The 23,310-nt window shown below is 43.5% G+C and overlaps 1 protein-coding gene across 1 annotated transcript; it reads left to right on the forward strand.

Moving 5' to 3' along the window:
- The first annotated feature begins 878 nt into the window (after positions 1-878).
- Positions 879-3,534, forward strand: LOC103413305 (uncharacterized protein At4g28440-like). The gene is made up of 2 exons (XM_008351783.3): positions 879-1,330; positions 3,025-3,534. Exons 1-2 carry the CDS (start codon positions 1,066-1,068, stop codon positions 3,234-3,236), a joined length of 477 nt encoding a protein of 158 aa, XP_008350005.1. The 5' UTR covers positions 879-1,065; the 3' UTR covers positions 3,237-3,534.
- The last annotated feature ends 19,776 nt before the right edge of the window (positions 3,535-23,310 follow it).

A 23,310-nucleotide genomic window follows, 5' to 3' on the forward strand; every position in this document is an offset into this window, starting at 1 on the left:
AGAGTGTAAATCTCATATCGAATAATTAAGGAATCTTATATGTATTTACAAAAAGTTTAGTTATACTTTATATTATCATTTAATTTTATAATCAACTTTCATGATATTAGGTTAGGTTAACCTAGGTGTTGCCCAGTAGCCCATTCTCTTCACTTCCCAAATCTACATTAACAGAAGTTCTCCTGTCCAAAAAAATAAAAAAATAAAAAAAGAAGTTATATGTTCAAATACCTCTCCTTGTTGATAGAAAAATCAAATCATCTTTCTGATTTTTTCTACTCAAAACTACACTAAGGAGACAAAGAAAGATTTATACACTAAACACAGTAAGTTGAAGAAAATTACCCTAACCATCTGAACAAACCACTACTTGCAAACCAAAACATCTTCTTGTAACACACAGAATTTAAATTTATAAATGTAGACTTGGAGTTGGGGCCTCGGGGGTGTAGGTCAACTTCCTTTGATGATAAGGACTCCTTGGGCTCCAATAAAAGTTCAATAAAAAGAGGTTACCTCTTGGACTCTAAATTGGTTGAAATATTGGGCTTCAAATTAGGCCCAAATACTAAACAGGCCTGAAGAGAAGCGGTAGCGGAAGAGTCACAAACCCACGAACTCAGACTCACTAGTCACAAACTACTAGCGAGGCACGAGTTTTTTTTTTTTTTTTTTAACAAAAAGAAGTATTTACTCTAAAAAAATAATAATAAACTTAATTTCTTAATGATCTAATAATAATATAACTTAAATTTATCTTTATCGAGATTCAAATCTAAAATTTTTACTTAAAAATTAAAAAAAATATCATTAGATCGTAACATTAAAAAATGATTTACACGAGTAAAATGGTAGAAAACGAAGCGTCACAAAGTCTTTTTAAGTTTATTTTTTTATTTTCTTTTATGGTCAAGTAAGAGAGTCAATAGCAGAAATAAAAGCACACCAAAACGCAAAGCGGGGAGGGGAGCGAGAGTCGCAGAGAGAGATCAAAACACATACAAATCCATTTCCCCTGGACTTTCGATTTTAGGGTTAGGTTTAGGGTTTTTGGACTTGAAAGCCATGTCGACGTCCACCAAAACGGCACCGTCTCAGACACCCCAGCAGAGCAATGCCAAGCCTGGTCTCAGGAAGCCCGTGTTCACCAAGGTCGAGTTGCTCAAGCCGGAGACCAGCGGCCACACGCTCGTCGCCAAGGTCCTGAGCTCGAACCCTGTGCTGCAGAAGGGCCGATCGGTGTCGCAGCACCTTCGCCAGACTCGAATCTCTGAGTGCTTGATTGGGGACGAGACTGGGACCATTCTCTTCACTGCCAGGAACGATCAAGGTATTGGGGCTCTTTTTCTTACAGTTTGTTTGGGAAAGTTGATTTATGTGCTTTGTTTGTCTGGGTTGTGAGAAATTGACTTTATTTGTCTGTTTGGTTTGATTCATTTGTGTGTACATATTTTTCTGGGTATGTTTATGTTTACTGATTTATTTGTTTCTGTATTGGTTGCTGGCAAAATGGATAGGCTGCCAGAAAGAAAGGGGGCATTAGGATTAATGGCTTTTGGTGGTTAGAGAAGAAAAGAGAAACTCAAATGAGTTAGAGAAAATGGTTTTAGACATTAAGTAGGCTATGCACATTGTATGCGGCTTCAATTTGGTGTAAAAAAATTCAGATGAACCTAATTGTTAATCTTGGGTGCAAAAAATTGCAACAATTATCTATGCTAGTTATAGAAATCTACTTATTGGTTATTGCTTTTTTTAACATCTTTCGAAATTATTGAAGAAAAGTTAAGAGTTGTGCATTGTTTATTCTTTTTGCCGGTATTTGGTGATGTTTTAACAGGTTTGAATGAAGTGAGATGCTTTATGCATTGTTAAGTTTTAGGATTCATACAGCGACCCCACTTAGTGGGATAAGTTGTTGTCTGCATTGTTAAGTTTTATGCTGGCACTGTTTGGCAAAAGAAGGTGAAATTGATTATGGTTTGTATTTTTATTTCTGGAGTGGCACCAAGCAGGTGCTTCCTCGCGGAATACCTTCAAGTGCTTTTCTAGGAAGCACTTGATTTTTTATCAAAAATTTTAATTGACCCACCATGAAAGTGCTTAGAAGAGATGCATTTCCAAGCAGGCCCTTAGTTTGCTTTTGTTTCTAGAATATCTGTTTACAGTGGTGCTTTAAAAAATTTAAACTATGTAAAGAAATCTAAATAAATAAGATACCTTTATGCTCAATAATTTGGTGGACTTGATATGGATAAGGTAGAACAAGCAGGGTGTTGAAATCATAAAGGAAGAGAATATTAAGAATAGGCGCATTCACGTGTTTCTTTAAATGTTTGGCGAAATGAAGTTTGGAGATTAGGTGCTCGTCTTATGTTATTTTGTTGATTCTACATATCATGCAAAGCATATCAAACCAAGAATATTGTCTTGTGATTAATGTTTTTGAATTTGATGAGATTTAGTAGTACTTTGTCTTGTTTAAGTACTGTGAAAAGTATAATGGAATGATTTCTGCAGAGACCTTATTTATTGGGACGGGACCTCTGTGGAATCTTCTTTTGAGATGATGGAGATTTGATGTTCTGGATTTTAGTAATTGAGTTTGTTCAACTTAGACGTATAGTTTAGGAAATTAGGCTTAAGAGATGAGCAATTCTTGCACTTCACATAGATCCTTCTTCAATTAGAGGCAGGCATCTTGTCATCTTGATGTAAGGTACCCTTGTTGTAAAGTTATGTTGATACTTTGATCAATCTACCCAATGTTTACTTGAATTAATATATTGATCTAATTAATTTTGCACATTTTGTAGAAAAATGTAATGGAAATAAATTTCACTGTATTGCAACTTTTCTTTTGTATATGATGCGAACATGTATAAGTTGGAGTTTCGTTTACTGTAAAATTCTATGAAGGGTATCATACAACTGAGCGCAGTTTCGCTGTTTCTTAATAAATGTGTTTTGCTGAAATGATTATTCCCAGTTACTGTATCTTGTTTTACCTTGTTGCTTGCCCAGTTGACTTGATGAAGCCTGGTGCAACTGTAATTCTCCGCAATGCAAGGATTGACATGTTCAAGGGATCGATGAGGCTAGCAGTTGATAAATGGGGACGTATTGAGGTCACTGAACCTGCAAACTTTGTAGTCAAAGAGGATAACAATCTCTCTCTAGTGGAATATGAGCTGGTGAATGTTCAGGAGGAAGGAGGGGCGCCGCCTGGCAATTAGTATATTGTGAGTGAAGAATCAAAATTCATAAAGCGTCGATGGTTGGTTTTGGTTTTTTTCCGTAGTAATCTGCTATTGCTGCTACGTGCTTATATCGTATTGATGGAAGTTTAGTTTGGGAATGGCTCGAAGATGTTTTTCGTGAAAAAAGACTTGGTGACGCTTTAATATAATATTATTATCATGACCTGACCCTAGGGTTTTGTTAGATGTGGCAGGAACAGCTTTTGTTTTTATGAAAGATGGAAATGTAAGCAAATGTTCATCACCAAGAAAGTGTTTCAATGATTTCTTCTCATCTTTAGCATCCCCATCAGTTCCTTGCTTATATGTTGCACCTTCTTTTTCGTTTTTAAATGCATGCATTCAATTCTTTAGCACTACGAAACTGATGGTTTTTCTGGGTGGATCCAATCGAATCGAGCCGAAACCAATTTTTATTTTTCCTGGTATTTAGCTCATTAGAGTGGATCCGTGACTTCTGGAATTGACATAATTGGATCGGATGATGAACATATTTGCTTGTGAGAATTCAATCTAATTTAATTGTTTCAAGCATATTTCCTCTTTAGATATTTGAAATTGGAGAAATTTTGCAGTGTAACCGAAATACAACCTGGTACTTCATGAGAAACATTGAAAGTTATACTTTCTGCTTGAATTATGCCATTTTCAAAGAGAAGGTAATCACCCAATGTGTGTGGGATAGAGAGGGGGAAGCTAGCCAAATGTGGGATTCCATGGCTAGTTGTATCCGAAAAGTAGCAAAAGAGGTATTAGGAGAGTCCAAGGGCTTTGCCCCACACCAAAAGGAATCTTGGTGGTGGAATGAGGAGGTACAAACAAAGGTGAAGGCTAAGAAGGAATGTTGTAAAGCCTTATACAAGGAGAGGACCGATGAAAATGGTGAAAGGTATAGAAAAGCGAAGCAAGAGGCGAAGAAAGCTGTCAGAGAAGCTAAGTTAGCGGCTTACGACGATATGTATAAACGACTAGATACCAAAGAAGGAGAGTTGGATATCTATAAACTATCTAGAGCAAGGGAAAAGAAGACAAGGGACCTAAACCAAGTGAGGTGCATCAAGGATGAGGATGGAAAGGTTCTTGCTACAGAGAACGCGGTTAAAGACAGATGGAGAGGTTATTTTCATAATCTTTTTAATGAAGGACATGAAATGAGTGCTTCTTTAGGGGAGTTGAGTAACTCAGAAGAGTGTAGAAACTACTCTTTTTATCGTCGAATCCGGAAGGAAGAAGTGGTTGTAGCTTTGAAGAAGATGAAGCATAAAAAAGCAATAGGCCCAGACGATATACCAATCGAAGTGTGGAAACTTTTGGGAGAGACAGGTATAACATGGCTCACTGACCTTTTCAATAGGATTTTGAAAACGAAGAAGATGCCAAATGAGTGGCGAACGAGCACTTTGGTGCCTATCTACAAGAATAAGGGCGACGTACAAAATTGCATGAACTATAGGGGTATTAAGCTAATGAGTCATACAATGAAGCTCTGGGAGAGAGTCATTGAGCATAGATTGAGGCAAGAGACACGGGTTTCGGACAACCAATTCGGGTTCATGACAGGGCGCTCAACCATGGAGGCAATCTATCTCTTACGAAGATTGATGGAAAGATATAGAGATGGGAAAAAGGATTTACACATGGTTTTTATAGATTTGGAAAAAGCGTATGATAGAGTCCCAAGAGACATTCTTTGGAGGATTTTAGAGAAGAAAGGAGTACGAGTAGCATATATCCAAGCTATAAAGGATATGTATGAAGGAGCAAAGACTGCCGTAAGAACTCATGAAGGACAAACCGAAAGCTTTCCCATAACTGTAGGATTACATCAAGGCTCATCCTTAAGTCCTTACCTTTTTGCGTTGGTAATGGATGAGTTAACAGGACATATTCAAGATGATATTCCTTGGTGTATGCTTTTCGCAGACGATATAGTGTTGATAGATGAAACTCAGGAAGGGGTAAATGCAAAGCTTAACCTTTGGAGAGAAGTGTTGGAATCTAAAGGTCTTCGCCTAAGCCGATCAAAGACAGAATATATGGAGTGCAAGTTCAGTGCAAATGGAGGCCAAAACGAGTTAGGGGTGAGGATCGGAGATCAAGAAATACCAAAGAGCGACCGTTTTCGTTACCTAGGATCTATCTTGCAAAAGAACGGAGAATTAGATGGAGATCTCAACCATAGAATACAAGCTGGATGGATGAAGTGGAAGAGTGCATCCGGCGTGTTATGTGACCGCCGTATGCCATTGAAGCTCAAGGGAAAATTTTATAGGACAGCAATAAGGCCGGCGATGCTGTATGGCACAGAATGTTGGGCGGTGAAACATCAACACGTACACAAAATGGGTGTAGCGGAGATGAGGATGCTTCGTTGGATGTGTGGGCACACGAGAAAGGATAAGATTAGGAATGAGGATATCCGGGGTAAAGTAGGAGTAGCCGAAATTGAAGGAAAGATGAGAGAAAATCGGTTACGGTGGTTTGGACATGTGCAAAGAAGGCCTACTGACGCTCCGATTAGAAGATGCGACTATGGGACAGAGGTTCAGGGCCGAAGGGGTAGAGGAAGACCTAGGAAAACTTTGGAAGAGACTCTAAGAAAAGACTTAGAGTACTTGGATCTAATGAAGGACATGACACAGGATCGAGCACAATGGCGTTCTAAGATTCATATAGCTGATCCCACTCAGTGACTTGGATTTTCCAAGTCTCCAACCGAGAAGTTTTCCTCACTCGGAAAATTAAGGAAACACTACCCCAACCTACATGCTCCACTCAGAAAGCTTCAACATACAAGCTTCAACAAAAGAAAATTCAAAGAACTTAGCGAAGAAGGCTTTGGTGTATTTAACACAGTACGTTGAAATGAAGGAAAGCTTATTTATTGATATCCCCGATAAGCTACAAATATGTACATATACATGAGTCAAAATAAACACACAAGAGGGAGCCTTCACAAAGGTTGCTTAGGAGAAGTCTCAGCAGTCGGTAGAGCCCCAGAAAGAGAAGGCACCGAAGGGGGATCATTTGGAGCCTCAGTACTGGACAGAACCCTAGAAGGAGGAGGCATCAGAGGTTGATCATTTGGAGCTTCATTACGCGGTACAGCCCCAGAAGACGAAGGCAATAAATGCCTTTGGAACAAACCCACAAATCTCTGATGATCAAGTAAAACCTGACCATCAGTTTCCTTCATCTGGTCAAGCTTCATCTTCATGTTTGTAGCATAGTCATGTGCGAGCCGGTGCAACTGTTTATTCTCATGCTTGAGCCCTCTAATCTCCTGTTTGAGACTCATCACTTCAGCCGCTAATGATTCAACTTGGCGGGTTCGAGCAAATAGGCGTTGGGCCATATTAGACACAGAACCTGCACACTGAACACTGAGAGCCAGCGAATCCTTAACAGCTAACTCATCAGACCGTTTGGAAAGTAGTCTGTTATCTTTGGGAGTGAGAAGGTTCCTGGCCACCACCGCAGGGGTCATATCATTCTTCATCATGGAATCCCCAACGGTAAGAGGACCAGTAGGGGAGACGAAGGATGGGCGCCATATGTTGTCTGGAGAAGGCGGGGCTGCCTCTTCAACAAGGTTCAAGTCAAAACAACGGTCGGAGGGGCCAGACATTTTCAAAGGTGTTGAAGAGAGAAGAGGTCGGACAAATCAAGATCTTAGAAGTGCAAGAATGAAGCTTCTACTGGTGGAGATTCAAATGTGCTTTGGAACTTAATGTCAGCCCCTATAAAAATCTGCACTCGACGGAGCTTCAGAAATCGAAGAGGCGCCTGCTCAGAAATCGAAGAGGCGTTTGCTTTCTCAAAAGCTGGGCTACTTAGAGATCACGAGGGTTCATCTCAGAAATCGAAGAGGCGTTTGCTTTCTCAAAAGTTGGGCTGCTCAAAGACCACGAAGGCCGATCTCAGAAATCGAAGAGGCGCTCGCTTTCTCAAAAGCTGGGCTCCCCAGAGACCACGAGGGCCGATCTCAGAAATCGAAGAGGCACCTACTTTTCCAGCCTTGTCAGCACCTGTCACACGCACACTCAGCTTTGCGGAAATTATGGGCATTCTGTCGAAGACTTCTGGGGAAGTAGAAAACACATGAATCTTACTGTTCAATCACCCACTTCCCACACGCAACAATAGCTCATGGGTACCACAGATAACTTTGCCAAAGTTCTCTGCCAAAGTTGAGCATGTGAAGCTTGCAGCTCCCACTACATCGCTCTGACCAAGAAGGGTAAAAGAATAGCAAAGAAACAGCACTAACAAAGTTTAGACCCATAAATTTTGAAGGTCTAGCTACCATATTATTACCCACAAGGGTAAAGGAACAGTACCACTGCTGGATAATTGGAAAGTCCATGTGTGTCAACCTCTGTGCTTCGTGGCAAGGTAGACTAGCAAACATGCCCAACCTTTACTCACATTCGAGAAAACACTCCCAATAAGATTGCTTGCTCCAAAATCGAAGAGGCACCGTCCTCCGAATGTCGAGAGCCAGACTCCCAACATGACTACTTTCTTAAAAATCGAAGAGAGGGTAAAGGAACAGTACCATTGCTGGATAATTGGAAAGTCCCTGTGTGTCAACCTCTGTGCTTCGTGGCAAGGTAGACTAGCAAACATGCCCAACCTTTACTCACATTCGAGAAAACACTCCCAACAAGATTGCTTGCTCCAAAATCGAAGAGGCACCGCCCTCCGAATCTCGAGAGCCAGACTCCCAACATGATTACTTTCTCAAAAATCGAAGAGACACTGCTCCCCGAATCTTCGAGAGCCAGACCCCCAGCATGATTGCTTTCTCAAAAATCGATGAGGCATCGTTCTCCGAATCAATCGAAGAGGCGCTCGCTTTCTCAAAAGCTGGGCTGCTCAGAGACCACGAGGGCCGATCTCAGAAATCGAAGAGGCACCTACTTTTCTAGCCTTGTCAGCACCTGTCACACGCACACTCAGCTTTGCAGAAATTATGGGCATTCTGTCGAAGACTTCTGGTGAAGTAGAAAGCACATCAATCTTACTGTTCAATCACCCACTTCCCACACGCAACACTAGCTCATGGGTATCACAGATAACTTTGCCAAAGTTCTCTGCCAAATTTCAGCACGTGAAGCTTGCAGCTCCCACTACATCGCTCTGACCAAGAAAGGTAAAAGAATAGCAAAGAAACAGCACTAACAAAGTTTAGACACATAAATTTTGAAGGTCTAGCTACCATATTATTACCTACAAGGGTAAAGGAACAGTACCACTACTGGATAATTGGAAAGTCCCTGTGTGTCAACCTCTGTGCTTCGTGGTAAGGTAGACTAGCAAACATGCCCAACCTTTACTCACATTCGAGAAAACACTCCCAACAAGATTGCTTGCTCCAAAATCGAAGAGGCACCGTCCTCCGAATCTCGAGAGCCAGACTCCCAACATGACTACTTTCTCAAAATCGAAGTGAGGGTAAAGGAACAGTACCATTGCTGGATAATTGGAAAGTCCCTGTGTGTCAACCTTTGTGCTTCGTGGCAAGGTAGACTAGCAAACATGCCCAACCTTTACTCACATTCGAGACAACACTCCCAACAAGATTGCTTGCTCCAAAATCGAAGAGGCACCGCCCTCCGAATCTCGAGAGCCAGACTCCCAACATGATTACTTCCTCAAAAATCGAAGAGACACTGCTCTCTGAATCTCGAGAGCCAGACCCCCAGCATGATTGCTTTCTCAAAAATCGAAGAGGCATCGTTCTCCGAATCTCGAGAGCCAGATACCACAGACCACTTTTTCAAAGTGCTCTGACAGAGTTAAAACATGTGAAACTGGCAGCTCCCACTACCGTGCTATGACCAAGCAGGGTAAAGGAATAACATTACTACTTGTTGTTAGGGAGACTCCTATATATGTCGACCTCCATCCCCAACGGACAGGCAGACCTGCAAAAATGCTCAACCCTTCATCATATATGAGAGGGCACTCCCAACGAAGCCTTTCGAAATATTCAGCTTTCTTTCCCCCCGATAATACCTCTGCAAACAAGCTATACTAGAGCAAGAATATCTCATATCATCAGGGTTAAAAGCAAGAGTATCCCATATTATGCTTTTTCCCTGTCTTTTCCTTTGGCCTTGTTTTTCCCTGCAAGACAAGGAGAAAGAGAGCAATCAGTCAGCACTTGGAATCAAGCTTCCAGCCAGGAACTGACTGCCTGGAACCCCGTACCTGATTACTTACCTGGCATTGCTCTCGAGTACTCATCTTCAACATCTTATGTTTCCAGGGAAGATTCCGCATCTGCTTGAGGAACAGATAGGGCAAGTGCGAAGGATACAAGGAAGCATGTGGAGACAAGCGTAACAGCACACGTGCCGATACATCCATTACTCTGTCAAAAGCAAAAGTATCCCATATCAGCAGGGTGGAACGTACTCTAGATTTGATGGACTTGTTTTGACCCTCAAATTCTTCAGTCGGCCTTATACTCTGGAGGAAACCAGAAAACCCTCCAGCTCAGTTCAAGAATAAGCATGTGGAAAGTTACTTCTTCAAAAGCAAAAGTATCTCATATCATCTCTTCTCATTTTTCTTCTCTTTATCCTTCATGCCGCTGCAAGATGGGGAGAAGGTGAACAATCAGTCGGAGCTCTGATTGCTTACCTTGTCTGTCACCTCTTTCAGCAGACCCCCTAGCTCGGCGACTTGGGGGACTCCTACTACATGGTTTGTATCGCGCTTGACCAAGCCTGAAACTACAAGTAAGCTTCAAGTGAAATTGATACATTACCTTGTGCATCTCCACCAGTTAAAGATACCACCCCTGGATGGAGGAAGACTACTTCCAGAGAAGATGCCACATCTACCTATGAGACAGATAAGGCAAGTCAAGACGACACCACACTCCGATACTTAGAAGTTTCGTGATTACGAGATCATTCTCCCATAATATTTCCTAATGTCATTTGTACTAAATCATTCACTTGTACTCACTAAATGAGAGCTTGAACCTATGTACTTGTGTAAACCCTTCACAATTAATGAGAACTCTTCTATTCCGTGGACGTAGCCAATCTGGGTGAACCACGTACATCTTGTGTTTGCTTTCCTATCTCTATCCATTTATATACTTATCCACACTAATGACCGGAGCAATCTAGCGAATATCACAAAAAGCGACCGTTTTCGCTACCTAGGATCTATCTTGCAAGAGAACGGAGAATTAGATGGAGATCTCAACCATAGAATACGAGCTAGATGGATGAAGTGTAAGAGTGCATCCGGCGTGTTGTGTGACCGTCGTAGGCCACTGAAGCTCAAGGGAAAATTTTATAGGACGGCAATAAGGCCAGCGATGTTGTATGGCACAGAATGTTGGGCGGTGAAGCATCAACACGTACACAAAATGGGTGTAGCGGAGATGAGGATGCTTCGTGGGATGTGTGGGCACACGAGAAAGGATAAGATTGGGAATGAGGATATCCGAGGTAAAGTAGGAGTAGCCGAAATTGTAGGAAAGATGAGAGAAATTCGGCTCCGGTGATTTGGACATGTGCAAAGAAGGCCGACTGACGCTCCGGTTCGAAGATGTGATTACGGGACAGAGGTTCAGGGCCGAAGGGGTAGAGGAAGACCTAGGAAAACTTTGGAATAGACTCTAAGAAAAGACTTAGAGTACTTGGATCTAACGGAGGACATGACACAAAACCGAGCGCAATGGCGTTCTAGGATTCATATAGCCGACCCCACTTAGTGGGAAAAGGCTTTGTTGTTGTTGTTGTTGGTCTTGACAGAATCATTGGTCTTCACAAAGCCACCCGGAATAGCATTTGCAAGAACCCTAACAAAACACCAGGCTTGGCCATTTTCAGTTGGAAAGATTTAGAACTCATGTTCTAAGACATTAGCTAAATGCAAAGTTAAAATAGTTTGATAAATAGTTCCTAGGTAAATTTGAGGAAACAACTAGGCGGCCGCTTTAATGCTACGTAGTATTAGGAGTTACCGTCAAGTTTGATTTTCACAATTATTTAGATATTTTATTTCCAATTAATTAATTCGTAAACAATGAATTTCATTTACACTTTTCATACCACTCATTGCTAGGTGGTACACTAGAGATTTTTTCGTTGAAATTTTAAGTTTCGAGACAGAATAATGTTAGGGTGACCATATATTTAAATCATATGACGTGGTTATTGATGATTGAATTATTACTTAAGTATTGATTAACCTACTTATTTTTTAATTGTGACATATCACTTGATTTACAAATTCAGTCGAAAAATTGGTTTACTTGGATTAAATTAAAATCAGAGTGATACTTGGTGCAATTTTGAGCGTCAATCACGCAGATAAGATTTAAAAAGTTGTGAGTAATGCACGCAGGTGGCCAGGCCCTCTTGTAGCCTCCACATGGGTAAAACTGGAAGGCCCCTATTTGTGCCAAAATGATCAACCGTCATACGAAGACTTGGAACTAGTCCCAAAGAGAGACCAAACAAGAATGCTAAAACTCCAGGGCCAAAGGGTCTTCGAGGTTACCGACTCGAAGGCCCAAGCGCGCGAGAAGAAAAGTTGACTGACCCACTCCGCGCGACCAACACTTCTGCCATTCTCCTTTCTCTCCCTCCCTCTCTCGTTCTTTCTCTCTTTCTCTCTCTTATCAAACTACAAGCACAAGAGTAGGGGCGAAATTCTATCTATAGATTGTTAGAGCAATATTAGGAAATATGAAAAATAACAATATAATTCCAATAATAATAATCATAAGTGTGGAGCCAAAAATATTCACAAGGCGACACGTGGATTTTGGGAAAAAGAAGACAAAAATACCCTTGAGCTATAACGAGGATCCTACATGCGAGTAGCAAGCAATCATCCTCAACCAAGTCAAAAATGCTCCAGAAAAGGTAACCAATTCCAAATTATCTCATCCATCCACATTTTAGGTAGTTATTTCATAACCTACCAATTATCCTACATAAATTGAGATAATTGACAAATTAATGGGATTATTACTCATTAATTTGTCAATTAAATTAGCCATAACACCAAAAAAACACCCTAAAGGCCGGTTATCTCTCTCCCAAAAGAGGGGCCGGCCATCTCCTTTATTTTCCCACTTTGACTCACCTTTTTCACATCTGATTAGCTAATCTTTTTTATTGATTAGTTAATCATGCCAAAAAAATCATATATTCATTCCTTTTTGTAATGTTAATTAGCCAATTAATATATTTACCTAAATAATATATTAATTGTTAATTGAAAGTCATCCATTTAACCCCAAAACTCCCAAATGGCCGGCCATCCTAGTGGATCTCCCCATATTTTCCCATTTCATCCCACTAATTAGCTAATTAATTTGGCAATAATTCTATTTAGCCAAATTAATTAGTCAATTAACTACATAACTCCCAAAATTACCATCAATCATGAACAAAACCCAAAAAACCCTAGCCACCTCCTATCCCTATAAATATACTCCCATTCTCACCAAAAAGCTAATTCCAACACTTTGGCAAAAATCCCAAAATTCTCTAAACACTATTTCTCTCTAAATTCTAACTTTGGCATCGGAGGTTCTTCGGCCAAAGCCCCCCCATTCATCGTGGGCGCGTGAGGCTCTTAGCCTTAACCTAAGGTGTTAATTGTTTTGTAGGTGCAAAATTGTCCAAGATCAAGGAGGAAGAAATTTGCATCCACAAATTGGTGCTTTCATTGAGAGTTGAAATCCATACTCGTAGAAGACTCTCGCACAAAAAGGTTTTTTCTTTATTTTCTAGTCCATTTGAATATTTTTCATACGTTCTTATTATTAGAATTTTTTACTTGCAAAGGTTCTTTGATAAAACGTATAAGCAAAATATAATGGCTAGAAATTTAGAAAATTCCACAAGTGAAAATTCTAATGTTCAAGAAATGGGATTGCAGAGATCCGTGAGGCTAAATGCGACAATAAGGGGAACGACATCATCATCACGAGCTTCCACCATGGGAACCACCGTGGTTGCTACCTCGGTAGCCACCCGCGGCGAGGTCCATGGTGCCTTCACCACGGCCACCATGGGAACCACCGCTGTGGCTACTTCGGTAGCCACTCGTGGCGAGGTCCATGGAGCCTTCACCACGGCCCGGAGATCCGTGAGGCAAAATGCGACAATAAGGGGAGCGGCATCATCACCACAAGCTTCTACCATGGGAACCACCGTGGTGGCTACCTCGGTAGCCACCTGCGGCGAGGTCCATGGTGCCTTCACCACGGCCACCATGGGAACCACCGCGGTGGCTACTTCGGTAGCCACTCGTGGCGAGGTCCATGGAGCCTTCACCACGGCCCGAGCCGTGCCATCCAAGGCTCACGGTACCAAGACCACGATCCAAGCCGTGCCATCCAAGTTTACGTGGACCCAAGCCCAAGCCTCGCATTCACATGCACCGCGCATTGAGCAGCCTGCTCCAGTGATCCAGCCTGCTCCCGTCAAGCAACCCACTCTCACGGCCCAACCTGCTCCTGCCGAGCAGCCTGCTCTCGTGACCCAGCCTGCTCCCGACGAGCAGCCCATTCCAGTGGCCCAGCCTGCTTTCGTCAAGCAGCCCACTCCGGTGGCCCAGCCTGCTCCTGCCAAGCAGCCCACTCCCGTGGCCCAGCCTGCTCCTGCCAAGCAGCCTGCTCTCGTGACCCAGCCTGCTCCCGATGAGCAACCCACTCCGGTGGCCCAGCCTGCTTTCGTCGAGCAGCCCACTCCGGTGGCCCAGCCTGCTCCTGCCAAGCAGCCCACTCCCGTGGCCCAGCCTGCTCCTGCCAAGCAGCCTGCTCTCGTGACCCAGCCTGCTCCCGACGAGCAACCCACTCCCGTGGTCCAGCCTGCTTCTTTCGAGCAGCCCACTCTCACGGCCCAGCCTGCTCCCGTGGCTTTCCAAGCAGCCCAAGTCGGCCCAAGACTATCTCAACCATCCGGACCTACCATCGAGCCGGGGGCATTCTCACCACATTTTTTCGCTGATTTGACATTTCCTAACTCAAATCTCGCGCTCGGAGTCTACCACATTTCCACTGCCCAAGGAGGCGCATTCCTTCCAAGCTCTTCCAATCCAAATGGCGAACAACACTTGTCTCGACAAGTCATAGAGTTGACGAGCGCCCTTGCACAACAGACAACTTTGGTGAATCAACTTTTGCAACGCATCGGGATCCAACGTGCCCCGGACGAGGTATCCCGAAGTAGGACAAGGGCAGACGAACCTTTCCAGCAGCGTTCTGGCAAGCAGCCATTCGACCAGCCACGAGCCGAACGTTCAGGCAGTGTACATTCCCGATTGGGCCCCTGAGATAGCGTATACTCCCGTCTTAGCGCGCGAAGGAGCGTGTACTCTCGACTAGGCCCACGGATGAGCATACATTCACGGTTGGGGTCACACTCCGATAGTCAACATGAGCAACCTTCCGGACAAAGTGTTCATTCACGGCTAAACCCACAAGGAGCATCATCCACCTCACATCAGAGTAGGCAGCACGACGGACGGAGAGAAGCAGTCACTCAATCCAGCTCAAGTTCAACCAGCAGCCTGCAAAGAACTCGCTTGCCTGCTAGAAACGCACCACATGCACTGCATCTGCGGCGTAGACTAGTCAAACACATGGAAGAGCAGACTAGACCAGCAAGTCATGGCTGGGGGCAGCCGAGAGCTCCGCTACCCCAACAAAGGCAAATTCAGGAAGAAGTAGAGAGACTCTTGACCAAGCGATTGCATGATTTCCAACGCAACGAGGTCACCGACGAGGCACTACGACGGAACATGACCAACATAAGTAGGTCACCCTTCACGGACGAGATCAAGCAGGCAGAGCCTCCACGAGAGTTCAGCATGCCACATTTCACATCTTTCAAAGGGGATGAAGACCCGGAGAGACACTTAAAGCGCTACCGAAGCGCAATGATCCTTTATCGAAACAACGATGAGCTTATGTGCAAGATATTCGCCACCACTCTACAAGGCGAGGCGCAAGATTGGTTCTACACCCTGCCGCCACAATCCATCCGGAATTTCTACGAACTTTCTTTGGTTTTCACCAAAGAATATTCATCCTATCGCTCGATCAAAAAGAAATCTGATCATTTGTTCAACGTCAAGAAGAACCCAAATGAGTCACTTCGCGACTATGTGAGGAGGTTCAAAGTAGAGAAGGCAAAAATAGTCGGATGCAACGACTCGATAGCTAGAGCAGCCTTCCAAAAAGGACTTCCAGCAGATCACCTGCTATTCGGAAAATTGATCATGAAAGAAGATCTAACTCTGGCAGACTCTTTTGCTTTGGCAGAGAAGTATGCACTTTGGGATGAGGCTCGCCAATGCACATTCAAGGACTTGAAGAAGTACCCAACATCACCTCCCTAAAAGCAGCGGATGACTTATTCACATGTTTGACGGTATCTAAAGTAGCAATAAGCTCTACCATCATGCGAGAAGAGATGGGGGCCCGACTACCTGTATTCCACAGTTACCTGTATTCTACAGTTCAAAAGCTCTCCTCGATATTATTAAAAATTCAAAAGCTAACTTTGGCGATAATTGTTGCAACCCAGAAGCACAAGTTTTACTTTCAAACGCATGCAATCATCCTAATGACGTACTATTCTGCCCAATCCAGACGCGCGACGATAAAGGCGTAGACCCTGGCAGATGTAAAGTTTTCTGACAAACGCAACACTGGAAGGACACACTCGAAAGCAAGTTTTGTCCTCGTCACCCTAAAAGATTCTACATAGGAGCAACATGTACCGGCAGTTGAGTACCATTTCTTGCTGCGCATCACACGGCCCTAGCCGACCCTTGCTCAATGATTCAACTCTAGAGTGGCCCAATACCGGCAGTTGAACATCTCCTGTTGCGTATGACATGGCCCTATCTCCACAGCTCCCTACTGCGTCTTCACGCCGAGCCTAGGTGACGCAACAGAGCGGCCCAACGATGCCTCAGAAGTAGCCGAGCACACTCTAGCTGCGCCTACTCCACCCGATGGAGACTTCTGGCATTTGCATGTCGACGACGCAGAAAAGCCTTCATCACTGCCGGCAGAGAAGGCTCAAAAAAGATGGATCCCATCTGGGAAGGTCCGTACAAGATCAGCAGAGTAGGGGGCAAGAGTAATTACACCCTCACCACCATGAAGCGGCAAAAAGATTGAAAAGAAATGGATGGCCTACAATCTGAAGAAGTACCATGTGTGACCTCCCGCTACATCAAAACCCGAAGACTCAATAAGCTCGACGGGCACCACCTCACAAGCTGAGGACTATCCAGTTGTTATGCAGTTCCTACCTTACAGCTAAAGTTCTCGTTCGTTTTCAATGAGGAATTTAGAAGTAATCACAACTTGGCTTGGCTGCATGCTTACAACAACTAATCACTCCTGCACTTCAAAAGAAGATTGCGCCCTTCTTAGGGACTCATCGCAGGAATTGCGAACCCCCGAGGGACCAACCATGCTCTCCAGTGCGAGAGGGTAAACCAATTCTCCGACACCCATATGGGTCAGCTCTCCAAGACGGGAGGATAAACTTTACACTCCGAATATCCAGACGTGGATGAGCCTGGCTGCCCTAGTATAACTAGATGCACGATGGCTTGCGCCGGGATTCCTAGAAGTAGCCGCAATGGTCTTTTTCAAGGCTTAGCTAACTGAAGGATTTTGGGTCTCTTGGCCTAATCCGTGGGGAACCGGGCCCTAGAGACGGAGAGGGCACATTACGCAGTACATCCAATGGACGGCTGCCCTGGAATCCTAAAGCTGCTACCGAGTGCACTAAGGTAGCCTACGGATTCCGGAAGACTGCCTACGGCTTGCCCTTCGAGCAGTGAAGCCGCACTAGACTTATACAACAGCACATTCTTGTGAAAGGTTAAACAAGCTAGCGCGCATATACGAAGTTTTATCCACTGCCGACATGCTACGTAGTCGATAAGCTTCACCTCTGCCAAGCGCGGAACAACCTACACCAAGTCCTAAAGTGTTGTGATACTTGCTATGCAACCTACGGAATTGAAGAAAGTTAAGGTTAACAGCCTAGTGGTTACACGGACTTGTCTTCTTCTGTAAGTAAGGCATCCGGCTGCCAACCCTATGGCTAACAACTTTGCAAAGTTCTACACCAACACCTACGGCTGCATAGGCTACGCGAGTTTGTCTGCTTATAAAAAAGTAGCATGCCTGCCACTGGTCTATCAAGTCTAAAGGTTAGGGCATGAACAAAAGAAGTGAAGATGAAGAAAAACGAAGGAAAACATGTTTATAAACAACTAGCAAAGGCCGAAGGAGTTCAAGCAAAACAAAAGCTACAAGGAAAAACAAAAAAAAATCCTAAAGGCTACCTAAAATACTACACTACAGCAGCTTGGACATCCCACGACTACTCGGTCGCCACACTTTCAACAGCCGTAACGCTCTTAGCAGCGGCATCATCCGACGCTTCACCCCTGGCTGCCCCAGTCTGGGCACTAACTTCTCCAACTACTTCACCAATGGAAGCCTTAAAAGTAAAAGCAAGCAAGTCTTCCGGAGAAATTGAGAAGGTCTTAAAACCTCAAGCCCATCCTTCTCACCCTTCAGTTGCTCATTCTTCTTAAGCAGACTAACACGGACGCGCTGCAGCTCATCCACTCTCTTCTTAGCATAAGTAGCGAAACGAAGCTCAGAAATTGCAAGCTTAAGATCTTGAATCTGAGGCGAATCAATCTCAGCAGCAAAGGGAGCAGGCTTTGGCGCCACTTTAGCAGCAGAGTCCACCTTACCACTCGTCATAATAGCAAGTCTCTACAAAGGTGAACCGGACTTGGCTCCCAAAGAACGTCCTGGTACAGACTTCGGCACTGGGGGCATGATAAAACCTTTACGCTGAGTAATCTTATCCACAATTGTACTAGCCATTCTCAACATGGAAGACGCCACATGCTCAGATCTAGCAGCCTTACATTTCTTCCCATTGGAAGAAGTCATGTCAATCACATACCTCTTGGTAGCAAGCGGACCCTCATGAGCAGCGAAATAAGTCTTTGGTTTTTTCTCAGCCGACATCTCTTGAGCAAGCAGAGAAGATCCATTTTCCCACATTCACTTGCAGCAGGATCCACAACAGTGATTGGACGAGCCAGTGCATCTGCTTTGATCCTATTCCCCTCATCTTTTGGGAACAGCCCACGTTTCTCTTGACGAAGAGAGTTAAAGTAGCCAACGTCATTCGTAGTACCCAGCAGGAGAGTTCAACCCAACATTCCAGCAGTTCATGAGGCCCGCAACCTCTTCATTTCTCTCAATCACCTACCTAGCTCGCGCCATGTCCAAAAGCCCAAAAAGATATGAGCCATGTGACTCGCGTAGCACTGCGCCACAGTGCCTGTGGCCCCAGCCATACAAGCTGCCCTTGGTTCTAGCCAAGTCGAGCAGCTTAAAGCAGTGGTCCCTGCCACAATACCTCATCAGCCCATGCCGAGCAAACTTCTGGCCCATGCCAGCCGACGTGCCGCACCACCCCGACGGCTGCCTCGAGGTAGCACCATCCAAGAAGAAGACAAGGAAAATTAATTTTTTCTTACCTCAATGCGGCACAGAGAAGACAAAGAAATCAACGAAAGACAGTCCTTTGCACGGGCAAGATGTAGAAGATTGCTAGAGGAGGGGGAACAAATATCCTCTAACTTTCTCTCTCTTGTTGGGTAGAATAAATCGCTCTCCAAAGTTGATTTAATAACCCACTTAAGGTGGACTTAAATAGGCTTTGAGAGAAATTTATTTCCCTTTCCTAGAAGGATCTAATTTCCATTTAAAGAGAGAATCAACATCAAAATAGGAAGCAGTCTTAAGTTTCCTAAAGCAAGAAGATCTCTACACCTGCTGCCCTTTTCTGCGAGCAGCCCAACAGGTGTGGGGGCATTTGTGGAGCCAAAAATATTCACAAGGCGACACGTGGATTTTGGGAAAAAGAAGACAAAAATACCCTTGAGGTATAACGAGGATCCTACATGCGAGTAGCAAGCAATCATCCTCAACCAAGTCAAAAATGCTCCAGAAAAGGTAACCAATTCCAAATTTTCTCATCCATCCACATTTTAGGTAGTTATTTCATAACCTACCAATTATCCTACATAAATTGAGATAATTGACAAATTAATGGGATTATTACTCATTAATTTGTCAATTAAATTAGCCATAACACCAAAAAAACACCCTAAAGGCCGGTTATCTCTCTCCCAAAAGAGGGGCCGGCCATCTCCTTTATTTTCCCACTTTGACTTACCTTTTTCACATCTGATTAGCTAATCTTTTTTATTGATTAGTTAATCATGCCAAAAAAATCATATATTCATTCCTTTTTGTAATGTTAATTAGCCAATTAATATATTTACCTAAATAATATATTAATTGTTAATTGAAAGTCATCCATTTAACCCCAAAACTCCCAAATGGCCGGCCATCCTAGTGGATCTCCCCATATTTTCCCATTTCATCCCACTAATTAGCTAATTAATTTGGCAATAATTCTATTTAGCCAAATTAATTAGTCAATTAACTACATAACTCCTAAAATTACCATCAATCATGAACAAAACCCAAAAAACCCTAGCCACCTCCTATCCCTATAAATATACTCCCATTCTCACCAAAAAGCTAATTCCAACACTTTGGCAAAAATCCCAAAATTCTCTAAACACTATTTCTCTCTAAATTCTAACTTTGGCATCGGAGGTTCTTCGGCCAAAGCCCCCCCCCCATTCATCGTGGGCGCGTGAGGCTCTTGGCCTTAACCTAAGGTGTTAATTGTTTTGTAGGTGCAAAATTGTCCAAGATCAAGGAGGAAGAAATTTGCATCCACAATAAGGAACTTCACAACATCAATTATATATGAGATTAATATAAACAATTAGAGATAAAGTTAGAAAAACTAACAAACTTGGAGATTGAGGCTTGCATAAATGCAATGTCCTAAAAATAGAATTTTGCCCCTACTCTTGTGCTTGTAGTTCGATAAGCGTCCATTTCCCAGGATTCAACAATCTATAATTCGAAGTCAAAGCACTTCAATTTTCGGACTCTGGCGAACTTTATATATTCCGTACTCTCAAGACACGACTCAAAATTTGACTAAGAATGAGAGAAATAAAGTGGGGAAACCTTATTTCTCAAGAGTAAAAATTAACTCTAATTTTCTATATCTTAATGATAATGGTTTCATGAGTTTATATAGAACCTGTTGATGCATAAAACCGGAGGGGTCTTGGAACAACGTAAATCCGACCGTGGATCTGCAAGAAAATAAAGAATACAAGATGTATCGTGGTTCACCCCAATGTTTGGGCTACGTCCATACTGATGTTGATCGTATTTCTCTGTAACTGTATGTATGGATTACAAGTGTGAAGGGAGTCCCCCAGAGAAAGAGAGAATTTGAGAGAGCCTCTCTGTTTGTGAGCCTTGTGGCTTTGTATGTGAGGATGAGAGCTTGAGGATTGTGAGGGTGAGGAGATCTATTTTATAGACTAAGGGCTCTTCCCTTTTTACATGAATCATGGGCTCAATGTCTGGAAGCCCAAGTAACGAGGCCCAATATAATATGGTATCAACAGTAGTCCCCCAAGTCTTCAGTTAAAAGAGTTTTTTGGCTGGAGACTTGAAATTCAGTCCATGTGTGAGCCGAAGTAACTAGATGTCGTCTAGAATTGATACTCGATATAGGGCGGTGCTCAATGTGAAATGATGTTCAACTAGAAGTAGCACGTGTTGCGAGGCTGCTCGGTTTGTGGCTTATGTTGCCTTGGTTGGCTCGACTTGTGGCGTTGAAGGTGAGGGAGTCCCTTTTATAGAATAAGGGCCCGCTCCTCAATACATAAATGATGGGCTAGAGTTTAATGCTCGCGGTGAAGCGGTTGCTCAGCAGGCAGCGATGCTCTCTAATGAAGGTGAAGGAATCACTTTTATAGAATAAGGGTTCGCTCCTCAATACATAAGTGATGGGCTAAGAGTCTCTCTCTAATGAAGATGAGGGAGTCCCTTTTATAAAATAAGGGTCCGCTTCTCAATACATAAATAATGGGCTAAGTCCCCCAAGTATTTTTCATGAGGCCCAGTTGCGGAAGCCCAATATATGGTACATAGTGTAGTCCCCCAAGTCTTCAATCAATAGAGTCTGTTGGCTGGAGACTTCAAATTGAATCCATGTATGGGCCGAAGTGGCGGTTGTTCGGAGGCGATCTTTGTATATTCTACACTGAAGCTTTGTAGGTGAAGCTTTGCAAGTGAAGCTTTGAAGCTGGGGCTTTTGTAAATGAAGCTTTTGAAGCTGATTGACATGAGTGATGCTCATGAATGTTTATGTTGATTGACATGAGTGATGCTCATGGATGTTGACATGAGTGATGCTCATAAATGTTGACATGAATGATGGTCATGAATGTTTATGTATGATTGACATGAGTGATGCTCATGTATAATTTTGGAGTACTAGACGTACTTTTAATCACCTAGTGGGTGATAATAGCGGCAAGTTGCCGAATAATTTTGGAGTACTGGACGTACTTTTGATCACCTGGTTGGTGATAATAACGGCAGGCTGCCGAATAATTTTGGAGTACTGGACGTATTTTTGATCACCTAGTGGGTGATAATAGCGGCAAGTTGCCGAATAATTTTGGAGTACTGGACGTACTTTTGATCACCTGGTTGGTGATAATAACGGCATGCGGCCGAATAATTTTGGAGTACTGGACGTACTTTTGATCACCTAGTTGGTGATAATAGAGAGTGAACCTTAAGTGAAGGGATGGAGGTTGGAGTTTGAATGGAGTACTGGGCGTACTTTTGATCACCTGGTTGGTGATAATAGCGGCAGGCTGCCAAATAATTTTGAAGTACTGGACGTACTTTTGATCACCTAGTTGGTGATAATAGAGAGTGAACCTTAAGTGAAGGGATGGAGGTTGGAGTTTGAAACCATAGGGCCTGGCTCTTTTGGGCATATGGGCATTCGCCCTCCACATAACATTCCAGCCCACTATTTTGGGCTTGCCGACATTTTGCCCTTTTTTTTTTTTTTTTTTTTTTTTTTTTTGCAGATGGCAAACAAAGGAATAATTAATTATTATGAGAACATGAATCTTATCTCTGCTTTTCCCAGTGGCTTCTTCAGAAAAGTGGGAACATACATGATGAAAGTTTTCTTTTTCAAAAGTTGATGGCATTTTCTGATGGCTTGCAGGTTGTAAAAATAAAATTCTTATCTTCTCTATTTGTTCATCATTGCTCTAGCAGTGGAACTGTGAGCAGAGACCTCATCAAAATCTGAGATCCAAAATGTACCTTCCCAAAGGTCATTTTTCCAGCTCAACCCCGTCCTTGTTGTAAACTTCTTCCCCTTCGGCTTCTACCGCGGCGCGGTTGCTGGAAACTCGATTAGGCTTGCAGCGGAACTCAATGAGGAGCTCGAGGACCTGATTGACGCTGCGTTTGTGAATGTAGAAGGCGAAAATGGCCTTGAGGAAGGTTCTCTGTGGGGGCAGCGATCCTAGTAGCACTAGAGCTCTCCATTGTCGTCTATCTGGGAAAGACGTGAGGAAGCTGCGAGACGACGCCGAAGAGACCTCGGCGCTGTAGACGGGAGCAATCGTGAGAGCATAGCAGACTCCGATACCGGCGACAAAGTGGTCGCACATGAGGAATGTGTAGTTGGTGGATAACCCCATGAGAATCGCTCCGATGAAGAAAATCACTCCAGAGATGACTATGGTGTGGCGGCGGTCTGAAAGAGGAGAATGAGAGCAAGGAGAGGAGAAAACACTGCAAGAGCTGTTGTAACACTGGAAAACGGAGGACGTTGAGGAGTCCTCCAAGTTGTTCTTGACGTTAGTGCTAGAGAAAACCTGCTCTCTCATGACTCTGCTGACACTTGGGTCGTCAAGGATGGAGATGATTAGCTACTCGAGCTCGACTTTGATGGTTGTTGCTGCTGCTGCTCGATGCATCATCTTCTCTAATGGGCTTGGAGAGAGAGGGCTGCCCGTGGAGGAG

The sequence above is a fragment of the Malus domestica genome, chromosome 11, assembly GCF_042453785.1.
Source record: "Malus domestica chromosome 11, GDT2T_hap1".
NCBI lineage: Eukaryota > Viridiplantae > Streptophyta > Magnoliopsida > Rosales > Rosaceae > Malus > Malus domestica.

Excerpts from the sequence above, each read along its gene's own strand:
- LOC103413305 (XM_008351783.3), top strand. The coding sequence starts at position 1,066 with ATGTCGACGTCCACCAAAACGGCACCGTCTCAGACACCCCAGCAGAGC. Across the intron at positions 1,331-3,024 it reads CACTGCCAGGAACGATCAAG|TTGACTTGATGAAGCCTGGT; the intron begins GTATTGGGGCTC and ends TTGCTTGCCCAG.